This window comes from Penicillium maclennaniae (assembly GCF_028827695.1).
Source record: "Penicillium maclennaniae strain IBT 15551 chromosome Unknown utg000006l:1.0-2513246.0:1.0-2515036.0, whole genome shotgun sequence".
Classification (NCBI taxonomy): Eukaryota; Fungi; Ascomycota; class Eurotiomycetes; order Eurotiales; family Aspergillaceae; genus Penicillium; species Penicillium maclennaniae.
Window position 1 is genome coordinate 2,433,957 of NW_026623218.1, and position 16,717 is coordinate 2,450,673.

General features: G+C 48.7%; 6 protein-coding genes across 6 annotated transcripts; 2 read left to right on the top strand and 4 right to left on the bottom strand.

Annotated features, from left to right (window-relative positions):
• Window positions 1-1,102: 1,102 nt before the first annotated feature.
• Window positions 1,103-2,497, bottom strand: N7477_007197 (uncharacterized protein; the record flags this gene model as incomplete). Its single annotated transcript, XM_056968860.1, has 1 exon — window positions 1,103-2,497. One exon carries the CDS (start codon window positions 2,495-2,497, stop codon window positions 1,103-1,105), a length of 1,395 nt encoding a protein of 464 aa, XP_056821656.1.
• An 884-nt stretch (window positions 2,498-3,381) lies between these two features.
• Window positions 3,382-5,841, bottom strand: abnA (putative extracellular endo-1,5-alpha-L-arabinase; the record flags this gene model as incomplete). Its single annotated transcript, XM_056968861.1, has 4 exons — window positions 3,382-3,512; window positions 4,877-4,955; window positions 5,019-5,495; window positions 5,575-5,841. The coding sequence occupies 4 exons, from the start codon at window positions 5,839-5,841 to the stop codon at window positions 3,382-3,384; spliced, it is 954 nt and encodes a 317-aa protein (XP_056821657.1).
• Window positions 5,842-6,355: 514 nt separating this feature from the next.
• Window positions 6,356-8,456, bottom strand: N7477_007199 (transcription factor domain-containing protein; the record flags this gene model as incomplete). The annotated part of the gene is made up of 2 exons (XM_056968862.1): window positions 6,356-7,717; window positions 7,785-8,456. The coding sequence occupies 2 exons, from the start codon at window positions 8,454-8,456 to the stop codon at window positions 6,356-6,358; spliced, it is 2,034 nt and encodes a 677-aa protein (XP_056821658.1).
• Window positions 8,457-9,282: 826 nt separating this feature from the next.
• On the bottom strand, window positions 9,283-11,421 carry N7477_007200 (putative copper amine oxidase; the record flags this gene model as incomplete). Its single annotated transcript, XM_056968863.1, has 4 exons — window positions 9,283-10,274; window positions 10,321-10,390; window positions 10,461-11,037; window positions 11,093-11,421. The coding sequence occupies 4 exons, from the start codon at window positions 11,419-11,421 to the stop codon at window positions 9,283-9,285; spliced, it is 1,968 nt and encodes a 655-aa protein (XP_056821659.1).
• Window positions 11,266-14,137, top strand: N7477_007201 (Amino acid/polyamine transporter I; the record flags this gene model as incomplete). The annotated part of the gene is made up of 6 exons (XM_056968864.1): window positions 11,266-11,465; window positions 12,142-12,567; window positions 12,636-12,712; window positions 12,778-13,056; window positions 13,112-13,280; window positions 13,333-14,137. 6 exons carry the CDS (start codon window positions 11,266-11,268, stop codon window positions 14,135-14,137), a joined length of 1,956 nt encoding a protein of 651 aa, XP_056821660.1.
• Window positions 14,138-14,382: 245 nt separating this feature from the next.
• On the top strand, window positions 14,383-15,370 carry N7477_007202 (alpha/beta fold hydrolase; the record flags this gene model as incomplete). Its single annotated transcript, XM_056968865.1, has 3 exons — window positions 14,383-14,745; window positions 14,795-15,145; window positions 15,197-15,370. The coding sequence occupies 3 exons, from the start codon at window positions 14,383-14,385 to the stop codon at window positions 15,368-15,370; spliced, it is 888 nt and encodes a 295-aa protein (XP_056821661.1).
• Between the last annotated feature and the right edge of the window lie 1,347 nt (window positions 15,371-16,717).

Below are 16,717 nucleotides of genomic sequence, written 5' to 3' on the forward strand. Positions count from 1 at the left end.
GACAGGATTACGGACCCTTCGCCGCCAGCCGAAATCACATTCTAAATGCCCACTGAAGGGAATTTGATTGAAACTAATCAGTGCCATTATTCAAAGATATCTTTGGGAGTGACATTGTGATACTGCAACCACAAAAAGGCGCCGCGGAGGGATGGGTTTTGGGAAAGTTTGACCCGCATTGCGTATGTCATTGATTTTCTCAAATCAATTGCCTGTCAATTTCATTGGGCCTAAACCGTATGAAATATCCTAAGCACAAATGCTGACTGTCTAGTAAATAACAACGACACTATGAATAAATATTCCTCGCTCTACCATGCGCCAACGATACACGCTATCAGAATGTCTATGCCCTTCGTGCAGGGGCTCGCGTCACTCAGCAGATAATTATATGCCAAACTAAGTTGGTAAGGATTTGCCAGACGCGGCATAATACCATGTAATTGTATCTTCGAATCCCAATTGGGCGACTCCTCAACATGAACGTCATAGCCGTCCGCACGAAGCCTAGAGATCCCCCTATGCCATGAAAAATAACAGTCATATAAATAACAGTAGCCTGCGCCACACAGAACAATGAATGCAGATCCAGGCTTTGAGTTTCATCCAAAGTGGAAATACATCACAAAAGAACCAGTATTATTTCCAGGATGCACTAATTCGGTAGTTTGTACGACGAGCATTGACCTTCAAAGTCCATGCTTCGAGAGGGATAAATATGCCGAAGATAAGTGAGGATCTAAAGGGTCTTCAGCTCGTAGCTTAAAACCCAACGGCGTCGGAATCGATGCAGCATGAATAGAGTTTTTACCCCTCTGCCATAATACTGAGGAGGAAGATTCATCATATTAGCAAAATTTGTTGTGTTTTGGTGCGAGTCAGTAAGTGTGAGACCTAGATGCGAGGCGAGAAGTGGCTGCCATAATTCCGCTTCTTTGCCTTCAGTGGGGGAGGCAGAAATGTTATTCCTACCATATTCCATCTCGAGTTCCTTACGGAGAGAGATCAAGGGCCAGTGTACTCGTTGCTGACAAGTATCAAGCAGATCCAGGAGGCCCAAGCGTTCATGTGGAGTGTAAACACACATGCCAGCTTGTATTCATTAGCAAATGGACACCAATGATTCCTTCGCGTACTGACCTCCAACTAAGCATTGAAGGGAAACAATGCTTGCCGGATGATCATGCTGATCGATTGTTCGAGCAATTCCACATATCATATTGACGGAGGTGGTCAAAAGCCTTTGTGCAGCACGGTAATCTTCAACCCCACCGGTGGAAGGGCGGTTGAGAATTACTAAAATGCGAGCAAGGCTGTGGAGCTGTAAAGCCGCTGCGTAAGGCGAGGGATGAACCCAGATGGGGGGAAATGTGGCGGTGTGAGAAACTATGGGAAGAGGATTATACTCAGAAGGCAAATGATCGTGCCATTCCTGAAGCAAATAAAGCAGCTCACTGCCACGCCCAAGGCGTTCGGAAAAGTCTGCGGTTTTTTGCTCCTCGTTCGATGCATAATTGACACATTGCGCTAAGAGGAACGTGGCACGACTTGCGAGCTCACTGGAAGTCAGTATGGATAGAGGCTTTCTCGGCTGCCAAAAGCTGAACACCCGTCGTCGCTCACGCATCGCAACCCACACATCCTGTCGGAGCCAAGCCCACCTGACAGCTTGTCGCAGTCCGCCCGATTCTCCATGGTTGTCTCGAAACCGTTGTATCCAGAAAACACCTTTCAGATGTCGCTCCCAATCCTGATTAGAACCATCCATCATTTCGTACGTGCTGATGAGAATGGAGGTTGCTATCAATTCATGGCTGCGAGCGTAGGAGGAATATCGCATAGCTTTGTTCAAGTAATGAAGAGTTTCAAAGTAGTATTGAACGGCCAGGTTGCGATCAACAGTTGGGCCTTCATATCTCTGACATTCATCTTTGTCAAGGGACATGTGGCGCGCGGAGAGTGCGAGCTGTGCTCTCATTAATCCCATATTCCTGATAGCTAGATGTGGTACCACGGATGAGAAGTGTTCATTATGATCATAGAAATCAAGCCACTTGCTCGAAACCCGCACAAAATGCGTGAAAAGCCGATGTTCGAGGTTGGACAAGGTTATTGGAGCATCGGTGGTCCAGGATGATGGGTCATCAAAGATTGTGTGGTCTGTTGTCATTTGTGAGGCAAGCCGTTCCTCAGCTTCTGGATCCCTCTTAAATGCAGCTGCATGGAAGCTTTCACGTTCCCTTGAGTTTCGAGGTCGTAGATTAGAACTGTTGTGCGGATCATCCTCTGTTACCTGGCAATGTGGAAATTGCCGCGGTGGTGACAGTAGAAACCGATCATCGGCGCAAGCAGCGTCCATGGCCAACAGCTCGAACCAGCTAAGGGGTGCACCTCTTGTAGGAAGTGAGCTTTCGATTTCTGGCGAGGGAGTATACCCATAGGTGGATCGTGACGAAGTTAGAAAGGGTGAAGCTTCATTGGCCTTCTCTGGGTTCATTATTGCAGGGAGACACCTATGAGATGCAACTCCATCGAGAGGCTGCTCCTGGTCATAGGCATCACCTAATACACGCAAAGGCTCATAAATAGCCCCTTGATCGTGGACTAGTGATTGAAAGGCATCTTTCGAGGAGGGGCAGCTGTGTGAAGGGTCCCGAGATCCATAGACGCATAGACGCTGTCCCTTTGCACAGGGGCCACACTGGGGCTGGACCTGCAGATCTCGTTACTATCCCGTTTGTAATACCATCGAAACGGGAAGCAAGAGGCCTACCCCATCACATTTGACATGTCTCTTTTGCCCCGTGATTTCCTTTTGGATCGAACTTCTTGTGCTCTAGCCATCGTCACTCGGAAAAATAACTTGGGAGTTCCGCATGGTGAATTTGAGCGCCTCGCAAGGCGCCATGTTAGCGCATCCTTATCCACGAATGAGCGGAGTACATTCATTCTAGTGAAGCCCCGCAGCGTGTAGCCGAGAGACCGGTCGCAACGCAACGCGATCTCCGTTTCAGAAATTAATCGAAGTGCCTAGGTTGATTGGTTCATATTGTAATGGGAACATTGCACAATTTCGAAATTGTCGGTGCATCGGATAGATCAGCAGTATGCGATATACAAAACTTCTCCTCGTAGGAGGGCCACACAAACATACTTTCCCTTCTAACCTAGCCTATGTGTTCTCTTCTATAGCCCTTGAAAGCCTAGTGCCCGACATAGTCGTATGCAGATAGGCAGAGGGGCATTTCCTACGAAGTCCCCCTTCCAGTAGCTTCTTAGATTGAATAGCCTTTATTTGATAACTAAGCGAGTAAATAATTTGGAAGAATCAGAATCACACACGGATACAATCACGCCAACCGGAAGAGGCATCTACCTGACTTAAACGACTGGCCACCCACTAGAAAAATCGATCACGTTCCATCCAAAGAGTTTATCGCCGTCCGCATAGCCAACTGTTGTGTCGACGTAATGGTAGTAAAGAACCGGACCAAAACTTGGGTCTTCGTATACTCCCCTGCGTACAGTTAGCCGGTGCTACATAGGGGGTCAAAAGTCTGTTTACATATCTGAAGTTATACCCACCCCCCTTTTCCAATTAAACTTCACCACCCCATATCTCCACCACTATGAGGTCTTTCGGCATCGAAATTAGTGGTAATCGGCCGCGTGGAGCTGAGCTTTCGGAAACCACTCGTGCTACTATTGTTTATGCCCTTGAACAGGGTGGAAACCCCACCCAAATTGCAAAAGATCTATATATATCGCGTCAAACTATCTATAACACCAAAAACCACTTCCAAAAGTATACACACGTCAAAACAAACCCCCGATCAGGCCGCCTACGGAAGCTTACCCCGTCTGAGCGTCGATATATGTTCCGTCTAGTACGCCGCAGCCGTACAATAAGCTATAAAGCCCTTTTGATTAATACCGACTTTAAAGTATCAAAATCAATATTAAAACGCGTCCTAAAGCGCTATAATATCCGCAAATAGGTTAGCAAGAAGCGTATCTTTCTTAAAAAGCATAATACAAAAATTCGACGCGCCTTTTGCCAAAAATAGGGTAGTGTGCTATATTTTGATAATATAATCTTTTCCGATGAATGTTCCGTCTAACGTAAGTCAAATTCTATCCACCAATACGTATTCTTATTTAAGAATAAGCGATACAGGAAGGATCTTGTGAACCTTATGAATTATGGCAAAGATATCCGGCAGATAGTTTAGGGATCTATCTAGCTTAGTGGTCGCTCAAAGTTGATAATTATGGAACGCGATGCTTTTTCGAAAAAGAACGGCTACACCACGAATTTATATCTTAATACCCTCGAGGAAGCGCTCCTACCTATGTACGAGCCTAGCATAATATTCTTGCAAGATAATACGCGTATCCACGTGGCACAAATTGCAAAAGAATAGTTCGAAGAGTATAGGATATAGGTAATAGAATGGCCGCCGTATTCGCCTAATTTAAATCCTATTAAGAATATCTGGAACTTACTCAAATAAAAGCTATTCGAGCTTTATCCACAGCTTGCCTAGCGTGGGCGTTCTAAGATAGATTAGAATGAATCCCGCAAAGCCCTAGTCATCGTATAGGATAGCATTAATTAGGCTAAAATTAAGAATTTTATCAGATCTATGCCTCGCCGCATTGCCGCGGTACGAAAGGCAAAGGGCTGGTATACGAAATACTAGATAGTTATTATATGCATCCAGTTTGAACTGAATATCTTTTAAAATGGTAGAGAAATTAAAGAAAATAAAATGGGAAGATAGAGGCGAAATTGGTGTGTACACGGACTTTTGACCCCCTATGTATAACTGGCATCCCACAGCAACATTAAAGAGCAGGTTGACTTACTGCCCACCCGGACCATAGACCGTACCGTGGCTTGCCAATACGGCTGTGCCTCCACCAGCAGTGCAAGCAGTGCCATCAGCATCGACCTAATGAGTAGCGAGGGAAATGTGAGCATTCAAACTGTCTCAAAAGCGATAAGAGTGACTTACAAATCCGCTGGTTGCGGAGGTCGACCGACAGACCTTGATTTTATACTCCTCTCCAGTAGCAGGTCTCGATGTGTCGTAGCCACAGCAAATGCCAGAGGAAAAGAATAGATAGTAGTAACTTCCATGTTTAAACATGTAGGAACCTTCCTCAGAGTGAGTACCGGTCGCGTTGTAAGCCAGGTTGTGTGAGGAAGAGGAGGTTTTTGTCGCGGCTGAGTTCATTGGCACCTGATAGATATCATGCCAAAAAGAGCCAAAGTTCATGTAGTAGATGCCATCGACATCAATCAGATTCCCGTCAATAGCGTTGTATAACTTTGATGACGAAGAAACAACTCCTGTGGAACCATGATCAGTCCAGGACCCCAACTCCATGTTCTTCGAGGTTGCTAGGCCGATGGCAGAGGCCTGCGATCCGAATGTAGATACTGAGTAATAGACATAATAGAGATCATCGACGATGTGTGCATCTGGGGCCTATATTTTATTAATCGCCATGACTTGGAAGAACCCTCGTCTTGATACAGTAGAAAAGGGAAAACGTGTCTGAACTCACCCACAGGTCGGTTTTGCCAGCTAAGTCAATAGAAGATCCATCCGGCGACATAGACCCGATAGTTGTCCATGGTCCTTCGATGGATGACGAACTCGCGTAAGAGATCTCATTGCCTGTAGAAAACCGAAAGTAAAGGCTGTCAGACGACCTCTGGATCAACGTTGGGTCATGAACATTGCAGGCCCCAGAACAGCTGCCAGGGTATGCGTACCCGTGCACCGAGGCCGCGAAAAGTGCCACAGGTTTGAGGAAATTCCGAGAAATCATTGCCGATGAGCCGAAGGCAAAGAAATGAGGCTGAGGTAAAGACTTTATAAAGAAGAGCGGATCATATATTGCTACTGAACGGCTCTTTATTTACAAAATCTAGCTTCAAAGAGAAAAGGGTTATTCGTGGAATTTCACAAGCGTACGCTTGGCGGGATGAAGGTGGATGTCCTTGTCGCAAAAGGGTCTATCTCTCCTTAAAGTATGATATGATCGGGATAAATGGCATGTGGGATGAAATCAGCCAGGTCTCGTCAGCACCGAGGTGTCAAGTGGATAGGCATTCATGATGAAACAGGGCAAGAATTCTGCACCGACTGGTGGGATTAGCAACAAGCCCGGCGCAGCGCTCCTGGCTCTTGAGGGACCTTCCGTCGCACTGAGATTGCGGGGAAATTCCTTCAATCGGTTAATATAAAGATCAGCGCATGCGGTCGGTTCCTTAGGCGTTTTAAGCCGATACATGCATGGCTATGTGCAGAGGCGCTGAGGATATCAGCAGCAGAAAGACCGATCACAATAGACCAGCCATGACTTGAGTCAATGCCTCATCCTCAGCTTGAAACGCGCCCAGAACATTCTGTCCCCGCATGCCGTCAGACTGAGACATCTCCAGCCCCACCCCGGTCGCAATATCAGTGCCGGCTCGAGGGTCAAAGTAAAGCCCACCGGCAATCTCAAAGAAGCTACTCAGATCCTCGCACCCGTTAGTATCGGATTCCTTAGCTGTATCGGGCGAAAGTGGCCAAAATGTTGCACATGAAAGCCGATCAGTTGGCATGCCGGATGTTTGAGGGAGCCTGGGAACATTCCACGTAGAGGACGACTCCGTGACCGACGATTGTGGCGTCGAATCAAGAATATTCCGCGATGCGATCTTTTTAGTCTGAGGGGATCTTTGAGAGTGGGCGTCCGAGGCTGAAAGAGGGTCAATCGCCGCACGCGAGCCGCGACCCTCGTCAAGAGATGAATTTTGGCTTTGGTTGCTCCGCCACCGTACATTTAATTGTATTCGTTTGAGGCTGCGAATGATTTTCCGCAAACGACGAGAAGTGCGGGCGCGAGTCGCCGAGCGGCGCACCATATCAACTGCCGTAAAGAACTCAGGTCGACAGGCATGGCTAAAACGCACTGGAGCATGCAGAACGGCCAGGAATAGGGCTGCTAGCGCCGAAATCAGGAAGTAATTGAAGGGTTCAGGTCGTTGGAAGTAAATATCGGAGACACGGCTGAAGTAGTCAAGCATGTGAACGGTGCTTTTCGCCGTTTCCACGGCTGTAGAGGCACCGGTCAGATCATCTGCGATACGCTCGCTAGTAAGCAAATTCTGTCGGTAGACGAGGATTCGAAGTTGGTTTGCTTGGAGAGCCAGTAGAACCTGCAGCATCATTGCACGATCGGTTTGCTTCGACCCAGCCGGAGATTTCCAGTGTGGATCAAAGCGCAATTCAGGTGGGATGGATTGCACCCATTCCTGAACCTGTGCATCTAGATAAGCGCATTCGTCCGAGATGGCTTCGCGCGACTGATTCTGCCAACCAACAACAAGGCCCCATATCTTGGTGCTGAGACGGGCATATGAGATCATGCAACTCAGATAAGGTGTTGAGTGTCCAGGCTCGGGTAGATTGGTGTCCATGTCCGAGTCTTGAAGAGCAAAAGGCAAGCCCGTCCCAAAGGACCACTTCCTATCCAGCACATAAATGCACCAAAATAATCGACTTGCCCACATCCATTCCAAGGCCCCCGGAAACACGCCCCCTGTCTTCTGCCACGTCTCTTGGCAGTGTAGACCTAATTCCATGCTGCCGCGGGCTGCCATACCAGTCAGGCGCCAAGCTATAACTTCGTCATCACGGTAAGAGTGGAAAATCGACTAAATTCGATTGCCAATTTCGTTGTGTTAGCTGACTGTGACCAGGAATTGGGTAAAATAGACATACCAATAAGGTGAGGATGAGGATCTCCTTCATGTCAACCTCTGCAATTTTCAACCGACTGGCGAAACGATCTTCGACACTGTTAGCCAGCTGAGCCGCACGCTCACTCCGGCCATGGGTCTCAACCAGAAGAGCAGTTGCTGTAAGAATTTTGAGAACTTGAATGTCGCGCGCATGAAACCAGTCCTGATTCGAGTCGGGTCGCCTTAGATCCGAAGCATTGACAAATGATGGATTTTGAGAATGATAGAACTCGACCACATATGCACGCACGCTGACCAAATCAACGCATGGATACATAATTCCAACGGTATCCTCGTAGACCTGCACCAAGCGCAAAGTCTCCTGCAGTCCAAGGCTGCTGAGCGGGTCCCCACCATCTAGCGCCTCTTCTGTGTTTAAGGGAATAGGGCTATGAGCGGCCGTTGATAAGTCAATGTCATCATCATCCCCATCACCATGATGGCATTCGAGACTCCGCGCGCGAGATAAAGGCCTGGATCGCCGACTGAGGCCGAACTCGGCACTTGTGGGACCAACATATGTGGGGGATTTTGGAGGATTCAGAATACGATGAAGTATTTCGGGCGGCCCGCTCGCGCTCGCGGAAAATCTTGACGATGGAGCAGGGCCAGCAGATTCGAGCTCAAAGAGACGCGCGGAAAGAGACCGCATCTCCTCCCTTAGACTCTCGAGTTGAAGATCAACACTCTGAAGAGCCATCGGAAATCTAAAACAAGATTAGTCATAGACAATCTATCGGACAAGAACTTCAGGGAAACGATATCTAAGTCAATTCTTGCGTTCGCAGGACACCACATACAGGGTATGCTTGACTTCAATCTCTCGTGCTTGCCCTACAGGCCGAGAAACGGGATAAACGCATTCTACCTGATCTCGAAAACATCTCGTGCAAGTCTCTCCCCCGCTGCATTTAAGCTTGCGGCGTTTGCATTCGTTGCTAGCTCAGTTAGTATTCAAATCCGAGAGTCACGGGAAAGCCGGAAGTCGAACATACCAGGCGACTTGAGTGTATTTCCCCCTTTTTCGCGGCCTTTGGGAGGAATTATCGTCGCCTGATCTGGCACATTTACTGGACATCCTTCAGACGTAATACCTCGAGGTAAGGATCATGCCGTGATGTCGGTGTAGAAGGAAGAGGGAAAGCGGAAAGAACTTTCCGAAGACGATAAGAAGCGATAAGAACTTTCCACAGTCCACTTTCTCCACTACGGGCGGAGTATTTCCACAGTGCTCTGAATCTCTTGCATCTCTAGCTAATGGGTATTACACGGTTATGGGAGATCAAGGGTGCTGAGTCTACATCTTCATGGGATAGTATAGGAAATTGAAAAAATTACTCATTTACGATTCTGTGGAACATGAAGAATCAGACTGATTGCTTGCTTTCTCGCTAGAGGACCTCCAAAGGCAATATATGGTCTTCTCACTAAAGTAAAATTGTTGTGTCTCTCCCCATTTGTTGAAGAGGCATCGCCATCTAGATATGTGCTTGGCGGCAACATTCCGAGTCTGCTAGCCTCGACGAGCCATTCTTATTGGATGGAACATCGATCGAAGGGTTGGCAGTGAAGAAATCCGCGGGACGAATCATCAGCTGGAGGATTTCAACCGGCATCACAGGCCAGTCCTCCACTCGAGGGTTGTGAGTGATACCAAATGAATTCCAGACAACGACATCGGTATCGGCAACGGCGTCACCTCGACGAACGGCATCGGCTACTCCTTCAACCTCGTCTTGGCTTTGCAGAGTATATCGACCTCCAGCATATAGCTCACCCTCACGGTATTTAGTCACCCAGACGTGATGCTGGGCGAATTGAGCTCGTCGTGCCTGGACAGACTGAGGGTCTGCCAGCAACGTTTGAGATGCCAGCGGGATGAACTTGTACCCGACGGGATTGCCGCTAATGGGGTTTATCTTGTTCGGATTGATAATTTTGATGGTGCGGTTCAAGTGCGGAGCGGCATCGAACCAGGAAGCTTGCTCAACGGTCTCCTTTATGACCCGGTAGAAGTTTCCGTTAGGATTGGTGACGGCGTTCTTTGGGACTGGGTGGGACTCTTCCACTACAACTGAATTATTCTGACCATCAACAGCAGGATCCATGCGAACACAGAAAATGTGTTGGTGGTTCTGAGCCAGGACGCCACCACTCACGACATTGCCGTACTCACTCATCTTGCCAGCATCGATGTTTACAACGTTCAGAATGCCAGTTGCCCGACACTCCACCGTTATTCCGCCAGCTTGATCGAATTTCACCAGAAAACAGTATTCGTAATTTGCCAGCGTTATAATGAATTGGACAACCAGTTCTCGGAGGCGTGTTACCACTGCACGGCCTGTGCGCCAGTTTGAATGCTTCCAGCCAATGCCATTGTCCTGTTCGTGAAGACAAATAGCATTCGGCAGGGTTTGAGCAGTACCATCAGGTTGAGTGATCACGGCATCGAAATATTTAATGACACCTGAGACAGTCGCAGCCCAGTGAGAGATTGTTGGCCATGTTGCCACCGCCGCCATCTCCGAAATCGAAGGCCTGTTTACGGTGGAATGGGGGTCGCGGGTCGGCGTAGGGTACCGTCTAGAAGATAGTGATTAGACTGAATCCGGGCGGCTCAGAGTCCAAGAAATAGCGTGTTAAAGAGACATACCATTTCGCTGACCGCCAGACGATGCATGACACTACGACCATCATACCAGACGTCGTGAATGGTAGCACCTTCGCGAGGGTTGAATGCCACGCGAAATCGCCACTTCTGCCACTCCACAAGGGACTCGTCGGTGACACGGAAGGATGGGCCCTCTGGCTGAACGACATTCAAGGGCTTGAGGTCCTTGCGAGTACCATTTGAGAGGAGTTCAGGTACATACTCTGACGGCTTACAGTGTCCAATGATATCCGGTTTAAAGGTCTGTTCCAATAGTCCGTTACCTTTGCCGCCAGTCGCAGGCCGATCAACACGAATAATTTCCTGGGTGTGGGCATCCATCACTGGGATCACCGGCAAAGGGAAGGAGTAAAAATTGGAATCTTCATTGCCCGATCGCTTGTCCTGGGCAAAACAAAGACCCTGGAAATATCGTCGGTTCTCATCGGTGTGGTCGAGCCCGCCATACGGCCACGGCTCAATAACAACCTCGAACCCTTCTGGCAGCTGGAAATCTGCGAGTGCCTGTTGGAACAAGGGGGAACTCATGCACCGATCCACTAATACGTCGAATTCGTTCCTATCGAAAGTCATGAGTATGAAATCCCGGATGCATTGATATTTGCTCCACTTACAGTGTAAGGCTGGCATGGTGCTGCTTTCCGACGATGGTGTGTTTGACTCGTGCTCGAGAGACCACATCGACCACGGATTCGTGAAATTGAGGGATGCGGTCGGCCCCAATCACATCATACTGGCACAAAGCTAGACGAGGCGGGCGAGGAGTTGTTGGACTTAAGCGTCCGGCATGTTCGAGAGCCAGGAATTCGACGAGATGCGCCTTGGGCGGTTCTTGCAGGAAAATCTCTCGGAAATCAATAACGACATCGGGGTGAGCGTCTTTGATAACATCGCGGGCCACATTCGTCTCCGCCACCGAGAGGATAGCGAGTGGATGCGCCATTATGGTGTAGATCTGGGATGTGAGACTTTCGACCTAGGAACGAGGTCAGTTTTAAAATGAGCTAGGATTGCAAAGTCCAAGTGCTCGGAATTGATAAACCGCTCGTTCCGAGTTCCGAGCACCAGCGTGGGTCGACGAAACTGTAACTAGACGCGTTTCCGCATTTCCACTCACAATGCTTGTCGATCAGGTCCAACGGTAGCTATGTATTTCCCTGAAATTACGTAACAAGTCAGTGAGATCGATGTCCTCTTCACATAATATACTCGTGGTATCGCTCGTCCGCTGGGGAACGAGCTTCACGAGCTCGGATTGTTACGTTCTAGGGGAAGGTTGATTGTGTCACGATTTTACCAAATTCTCAACTCTCAAATATCTAGGGAGGCATTATGGTATCAATCGGAATTGACATGTTATTAGATCATGATCTTATCGTCTACTCTGATATCCACGGTTATTAATTATCATACACTGTGACCCTTCCGAGTCAAGGCGTGCGCGATAACAACGCATAAAGAAATGTCTCCACTCGATGTGCAAAAAAGATAGAAGATGATAAGAAAATGCCCACCTTGGCTGTCCGGAACGATTTCCGCGATAGAATGCGGGGAAGGACGATCTTCAGAAGGGCAAGGGCCAGTGAGCGAGCCCGTCGAGTCGTCCCAACAGTCCACCAAAATGAAATGTAGCAAATGCCTTGCGGCTTTTGTTATCTAACAGGCAGCCACTTCCCGGCTATGCTAACAAACAAGGTGCGGCCGTCCACCGTGCAGAGAAGATTGACAGCTATGAGGCCCGTCAGCCAAGTGCATTGGAATATTTAAGAGCGCTGCCCAGTTCCGTACATGTAGCTTCAGCAATTGAATCCTTCAACACTCGATTATATTCGCATTTACGTGTTTACGTGCTCTCCGTGCCCATGAATTCATTAACGTACTCAGACGTCAAGGTGGCCGCCCCGGAAAAGCTGATCAGCGACGAGGAGCAGTTGGCTTCCCTCGGCCACGTCCAGGAACTTCGTAGAGAGTTTTCCTTGTGGTCTATTGTATGCCTCCAGATATCCTTGATGGCCACCTGGGAGGCTCTCTCCTCGGTTGTGTCCACCGCCCTGACCAACGGGGGAGCACCATGTCTATTCTATAACTAGTGAGTCCTGATGCTTTGGGTCCCCCTCAAGCCTGTAAGGTTCGACGTTGACCGGTCACTGTGCTCAGTATCATTGCCTTTATCGGCACAATATTCGTTGTTCTCTCTCTCGGGGAGATTGCTTCAATATATCCAACAGCAGGAGGTATGATGACCCCGGAGCATCGCACCTCCCCCGTCGTCCGGCTAGAGGGGCTGACATGTTGTCAGGTCAATATCACTGGGTCTATTGTCTTGCGCCTGAGTCGTATCGGGCCACTGCATCTTGGTTCACTGGTTGGATCTCCGTTGGGGGTCAAATTGTGTTCACTGCATCTGCGGCGTTTGCAGCCGGTCTCCAGTTGCAGGCCTTGGTGACAATGAACCACCTTGATACCTATGTTCCAACGCGATGGCAAGGAATGCTATTCTATTGGATGATCTTAGCTTACTCGGCTGCTGTCAATATCTTTGGATCCAAAGTCCTCCCACATACAAACACTGCAGCTGGTAAAGCTTTGCGTTCATTCCTAGATCCGTGTGAAAAGACTGACAGAACCAATAGGAATACTTCATATGGTGGGGTTTATCGCGGTCGTGGGCGTGCTAGGGGCAATGTCATCCAAGCACTCTGCGACCTACGTCTTCACAGAGTTTTCGAACAGCAGTGGTTGGGAAAATGACGGGGTCTCCTGGTTAGTCGGACTGTTGAGCGCGGTGTATCCTTTTCTTGGGTATGCATGAGACCTTTCCGATGTAAAAGGTGTAACTGACCATATACACCAGCTACGATGCAGCCTGTCATCTTAGTGAAGAACTTCCCAAGCCATCACGGAATGTGCCCTTAGCTATGATGGGAAGTGTTGCCATCAACGGCCTAATGGGTTTGGCATATGCAATTGTGCTATTGTTTGGGCTAGGGGATCTCAAGACTCTTCTTGCATCTAAGATCGGTTTTCCGTTCATGCAGCTCTTCCTGAATGTCACCCATTCGCCGGCAGGGGCATCGATTCTTTCGATCATTGTTTCTCTGATTGCCATGGCGGCCAATGCCGCTGGCACGACTTCAACCAGTCGTACGGCATGGGCATTTGCACGCGACCGTGGCTTGCCGAGCTCCACATTTTTGTCGGTAGTCAACCCGACTCTGAAGGTGCCCGTTCGAATGGTGTTGGTCGTTGTATTTCTGCAGATGCTCCTAGGCCTAATCTACCTGGGTAGCTCCACAGCCTTCAATGCCGTGCTCTCCATGGCCATTCTAGGCATGTATGCGTCCTATCTCACACCTATCCTGTTCATGTTCATCTATCGTCGACGAACCTCGAACTCCATTGTGTGTGCTACAACGGGAACTGGCGCGTTTAATATGGGACCACGATGGGGGCCTACGGTGAATGTGGTAGCCATGATGTGGTTGATACTGGCGATGATATTTAGCACATTCCCGACTGTGATACCGGTGACGCCCGAAAATATGAACTACTGCGTGGTAGTGACCACGGCTTGGGTTGTTCTTGGTGCAGTGTATTATTATCTGTTCAGCGGGAAGAGGCGGTTCACTGGTCCCGTGGTCGAAGTAGTCGAAGAGTAAAACGCGAATTCGAATCTGAATGCCGGCATTGACATGTATTAACAGCGGTGCCTAGATGATTTTCTTATTTCCCCGACAGCCGGAATACTGAGATGGCCTTTGCCCCTCACTTGGCAAGTTTGCCGCTCCACCGACCCTAACTCCGCGCGAGCCTTTGGGGGAGGAAGCTAAGATTGCGCTCGAACATAAATATCTGACCAAATGCAACGACGAGACGGACAATTTGAATGAACAGAACACTCGGAATGCCTACCACCAAGACCATCCACGTCGCCCACTTGGGAGGAATCGATGTCGCCTACCAGATGGGCGGGGAGTACGATCGCAACAAGCCAACGGTAGTATTGGTGAACGCTTTCACCACATCATCTGAGCTATTTCGAGATCAGTTTGAAAGCACCCAACTGACTGGTCAATTCAACCTGATAGCTATCGAGCTACTAGGTCATGGCCAGACGCGCACTACTCGTGAACACTGGACTTACTGGGATACGGCGGAAATGAATCTGCAAGTACTAGATGCATTGAAGATTGATCGGGCATTTGTCCTTGGAACAAGCCAGGGCGGTTGGATCACCGTGCAGATGGCGCTGCTGCGGCCTGATAAAGTACCAATCCCACTTAACACCCGCGTCCAATCATATCTAACTATTCTAGATTTTGGGAATTATCCCTATTGGTACATCCATGGACAGCGAGTCAGAACGCAGCCGTCAGCTTAAATGCTGGGATGGCCAAAAAATCATTGCTGGTTTCGTGAACCAGTGGACAAGCGGCAACGCAACTCCTCATTTTGAGCCCGACAATGAATATTGTGATGCACTTATCGATATTGGCTTCAACGAGTGTTCGTCCGCGCAACGCGAATTTTGGCGAACGACAATGAAAGCCAATTACCGCGGCGATGATGGCCGTCGGCGAATTCGCATGGCGGCGATAAACCTCGCTGAGCGGGGGCCATTGCATCTTCGACTCTCCGATGTTAGATGCCCAGTGTTGTGGCTGCATGTACGATTCTCTCTCTGACCCGTTCCGCAAGCCAGATCTAACCAGGCGCAGGGCACCCAGGATGCTGTATTTTCCGTGGCCAACGCTATGGAAGAAATCAAACTCTTTACTCAATCACCCGATGCGTGTCTAGTGCCAATAGACGGAGGTGCTCATTTCCTAAATTGCACTCATCACAAAGAGGTGAATAAAGCACTTGTGGAATTCATCGACAAGTACAAATGATCATGCGTTATGGCGTGTTTGCACTGATCACCAGCGGGACATTGATGCCCTTTTTCTGTAAGGTGTCGTCAGGAAATAGTTGGTAAGGAAGACAATACATATAGGAAACAAAATAAATTCGCACTGTAGATTTCGCCGTGGTATTTCGGCACAACGACGGAAATACGGTCGCACCAATTCTCCTGGCCAACTTTCCTGAACTTTGTTTAGTACTCCTGCCAAATTTCCCTCGCTTGCTTTCAGTGGTATTTTGGATGGGATCCAACATGGACGAGACATAGGCAGTGGGATCTGATCCTATAAAGCTGCTACCATCGTACTTTGACCCTCAAAAGTCTAGTTTTCGGTCAAGTAACTTACCACTGACATAAGGCTCTGTTGGTGCCGCCTGGGAAGGTATTTGGCCCAACAATCGCGAGCCGCTTCCTCTTCATCCGCAACCACTTGGGGTAGATACAAGGAACCAAGTATTTCCATCCACAGCTCGGTTGAACTTACTGGCGGAAGTTGAGTGCGCGGAGTCGTGGAGGGAACACCTAGAAGTGACCAGGTCAGGTCGCGACCGACTTGCCCATCTTCTCAACATGAAGACAACAGATTCGATGACCTCATCTAGTCGGTTTGCCAACATCTTTCGGGTACAATTGTGCAACTGGTATCAATTACCATGCAGCTGGGTTGATCGGTTGGCTTGCGTCACCGAGGATGAAGCCTACGAAGGTTCTCGGGCATGACTGCGAGTGAAACTATTGGTGGCATCAGAACGAGAATGCTTTCCCGATCTTTCCAATTGACAGAGGGCCGCTGACCGAGAGGAATCACAGTGTGTCTAGAAGCTACGGCTTTAGAAAACCCTGGGTCGGCTGTACACTCACAACATTGGGTATGCCGCAGGCGGTTTAATGGCGATGCGAGAAGTAATGACTCCTATAGCTCGCAGTTATTCTGTCCTATATAAGAGAAGATGAGGAGACAGATCACTCATGTGACCACCGGGTATCTCAGCGAATCAATGCCTGAAGGAGAAGTAGACATTGATAGGAGCGAAGTGAATCTAGAGTCTCACACACATAGTCAGAGATAAGAGATGAAACTCGCGAGTGGTGTCTTGGTACACACAATGATTGGATTCACTTGTCATAAGCCATTGAGTTCGAGGCATGTGCCAAGGAAGGCCGCAGGAAGATCAAGACACATGATCGACAACTTTCTCTGAAGAGATCAATGATCCAAACAGGTAAAGAATCGGATCAGGTGAGAACCTCAGATGTCCATGCACGTCTAGGATCGAAGGCATCTGGGCTGACTCGTCATGTCCTGCGATAGAGTGGTTACATAATATCACGG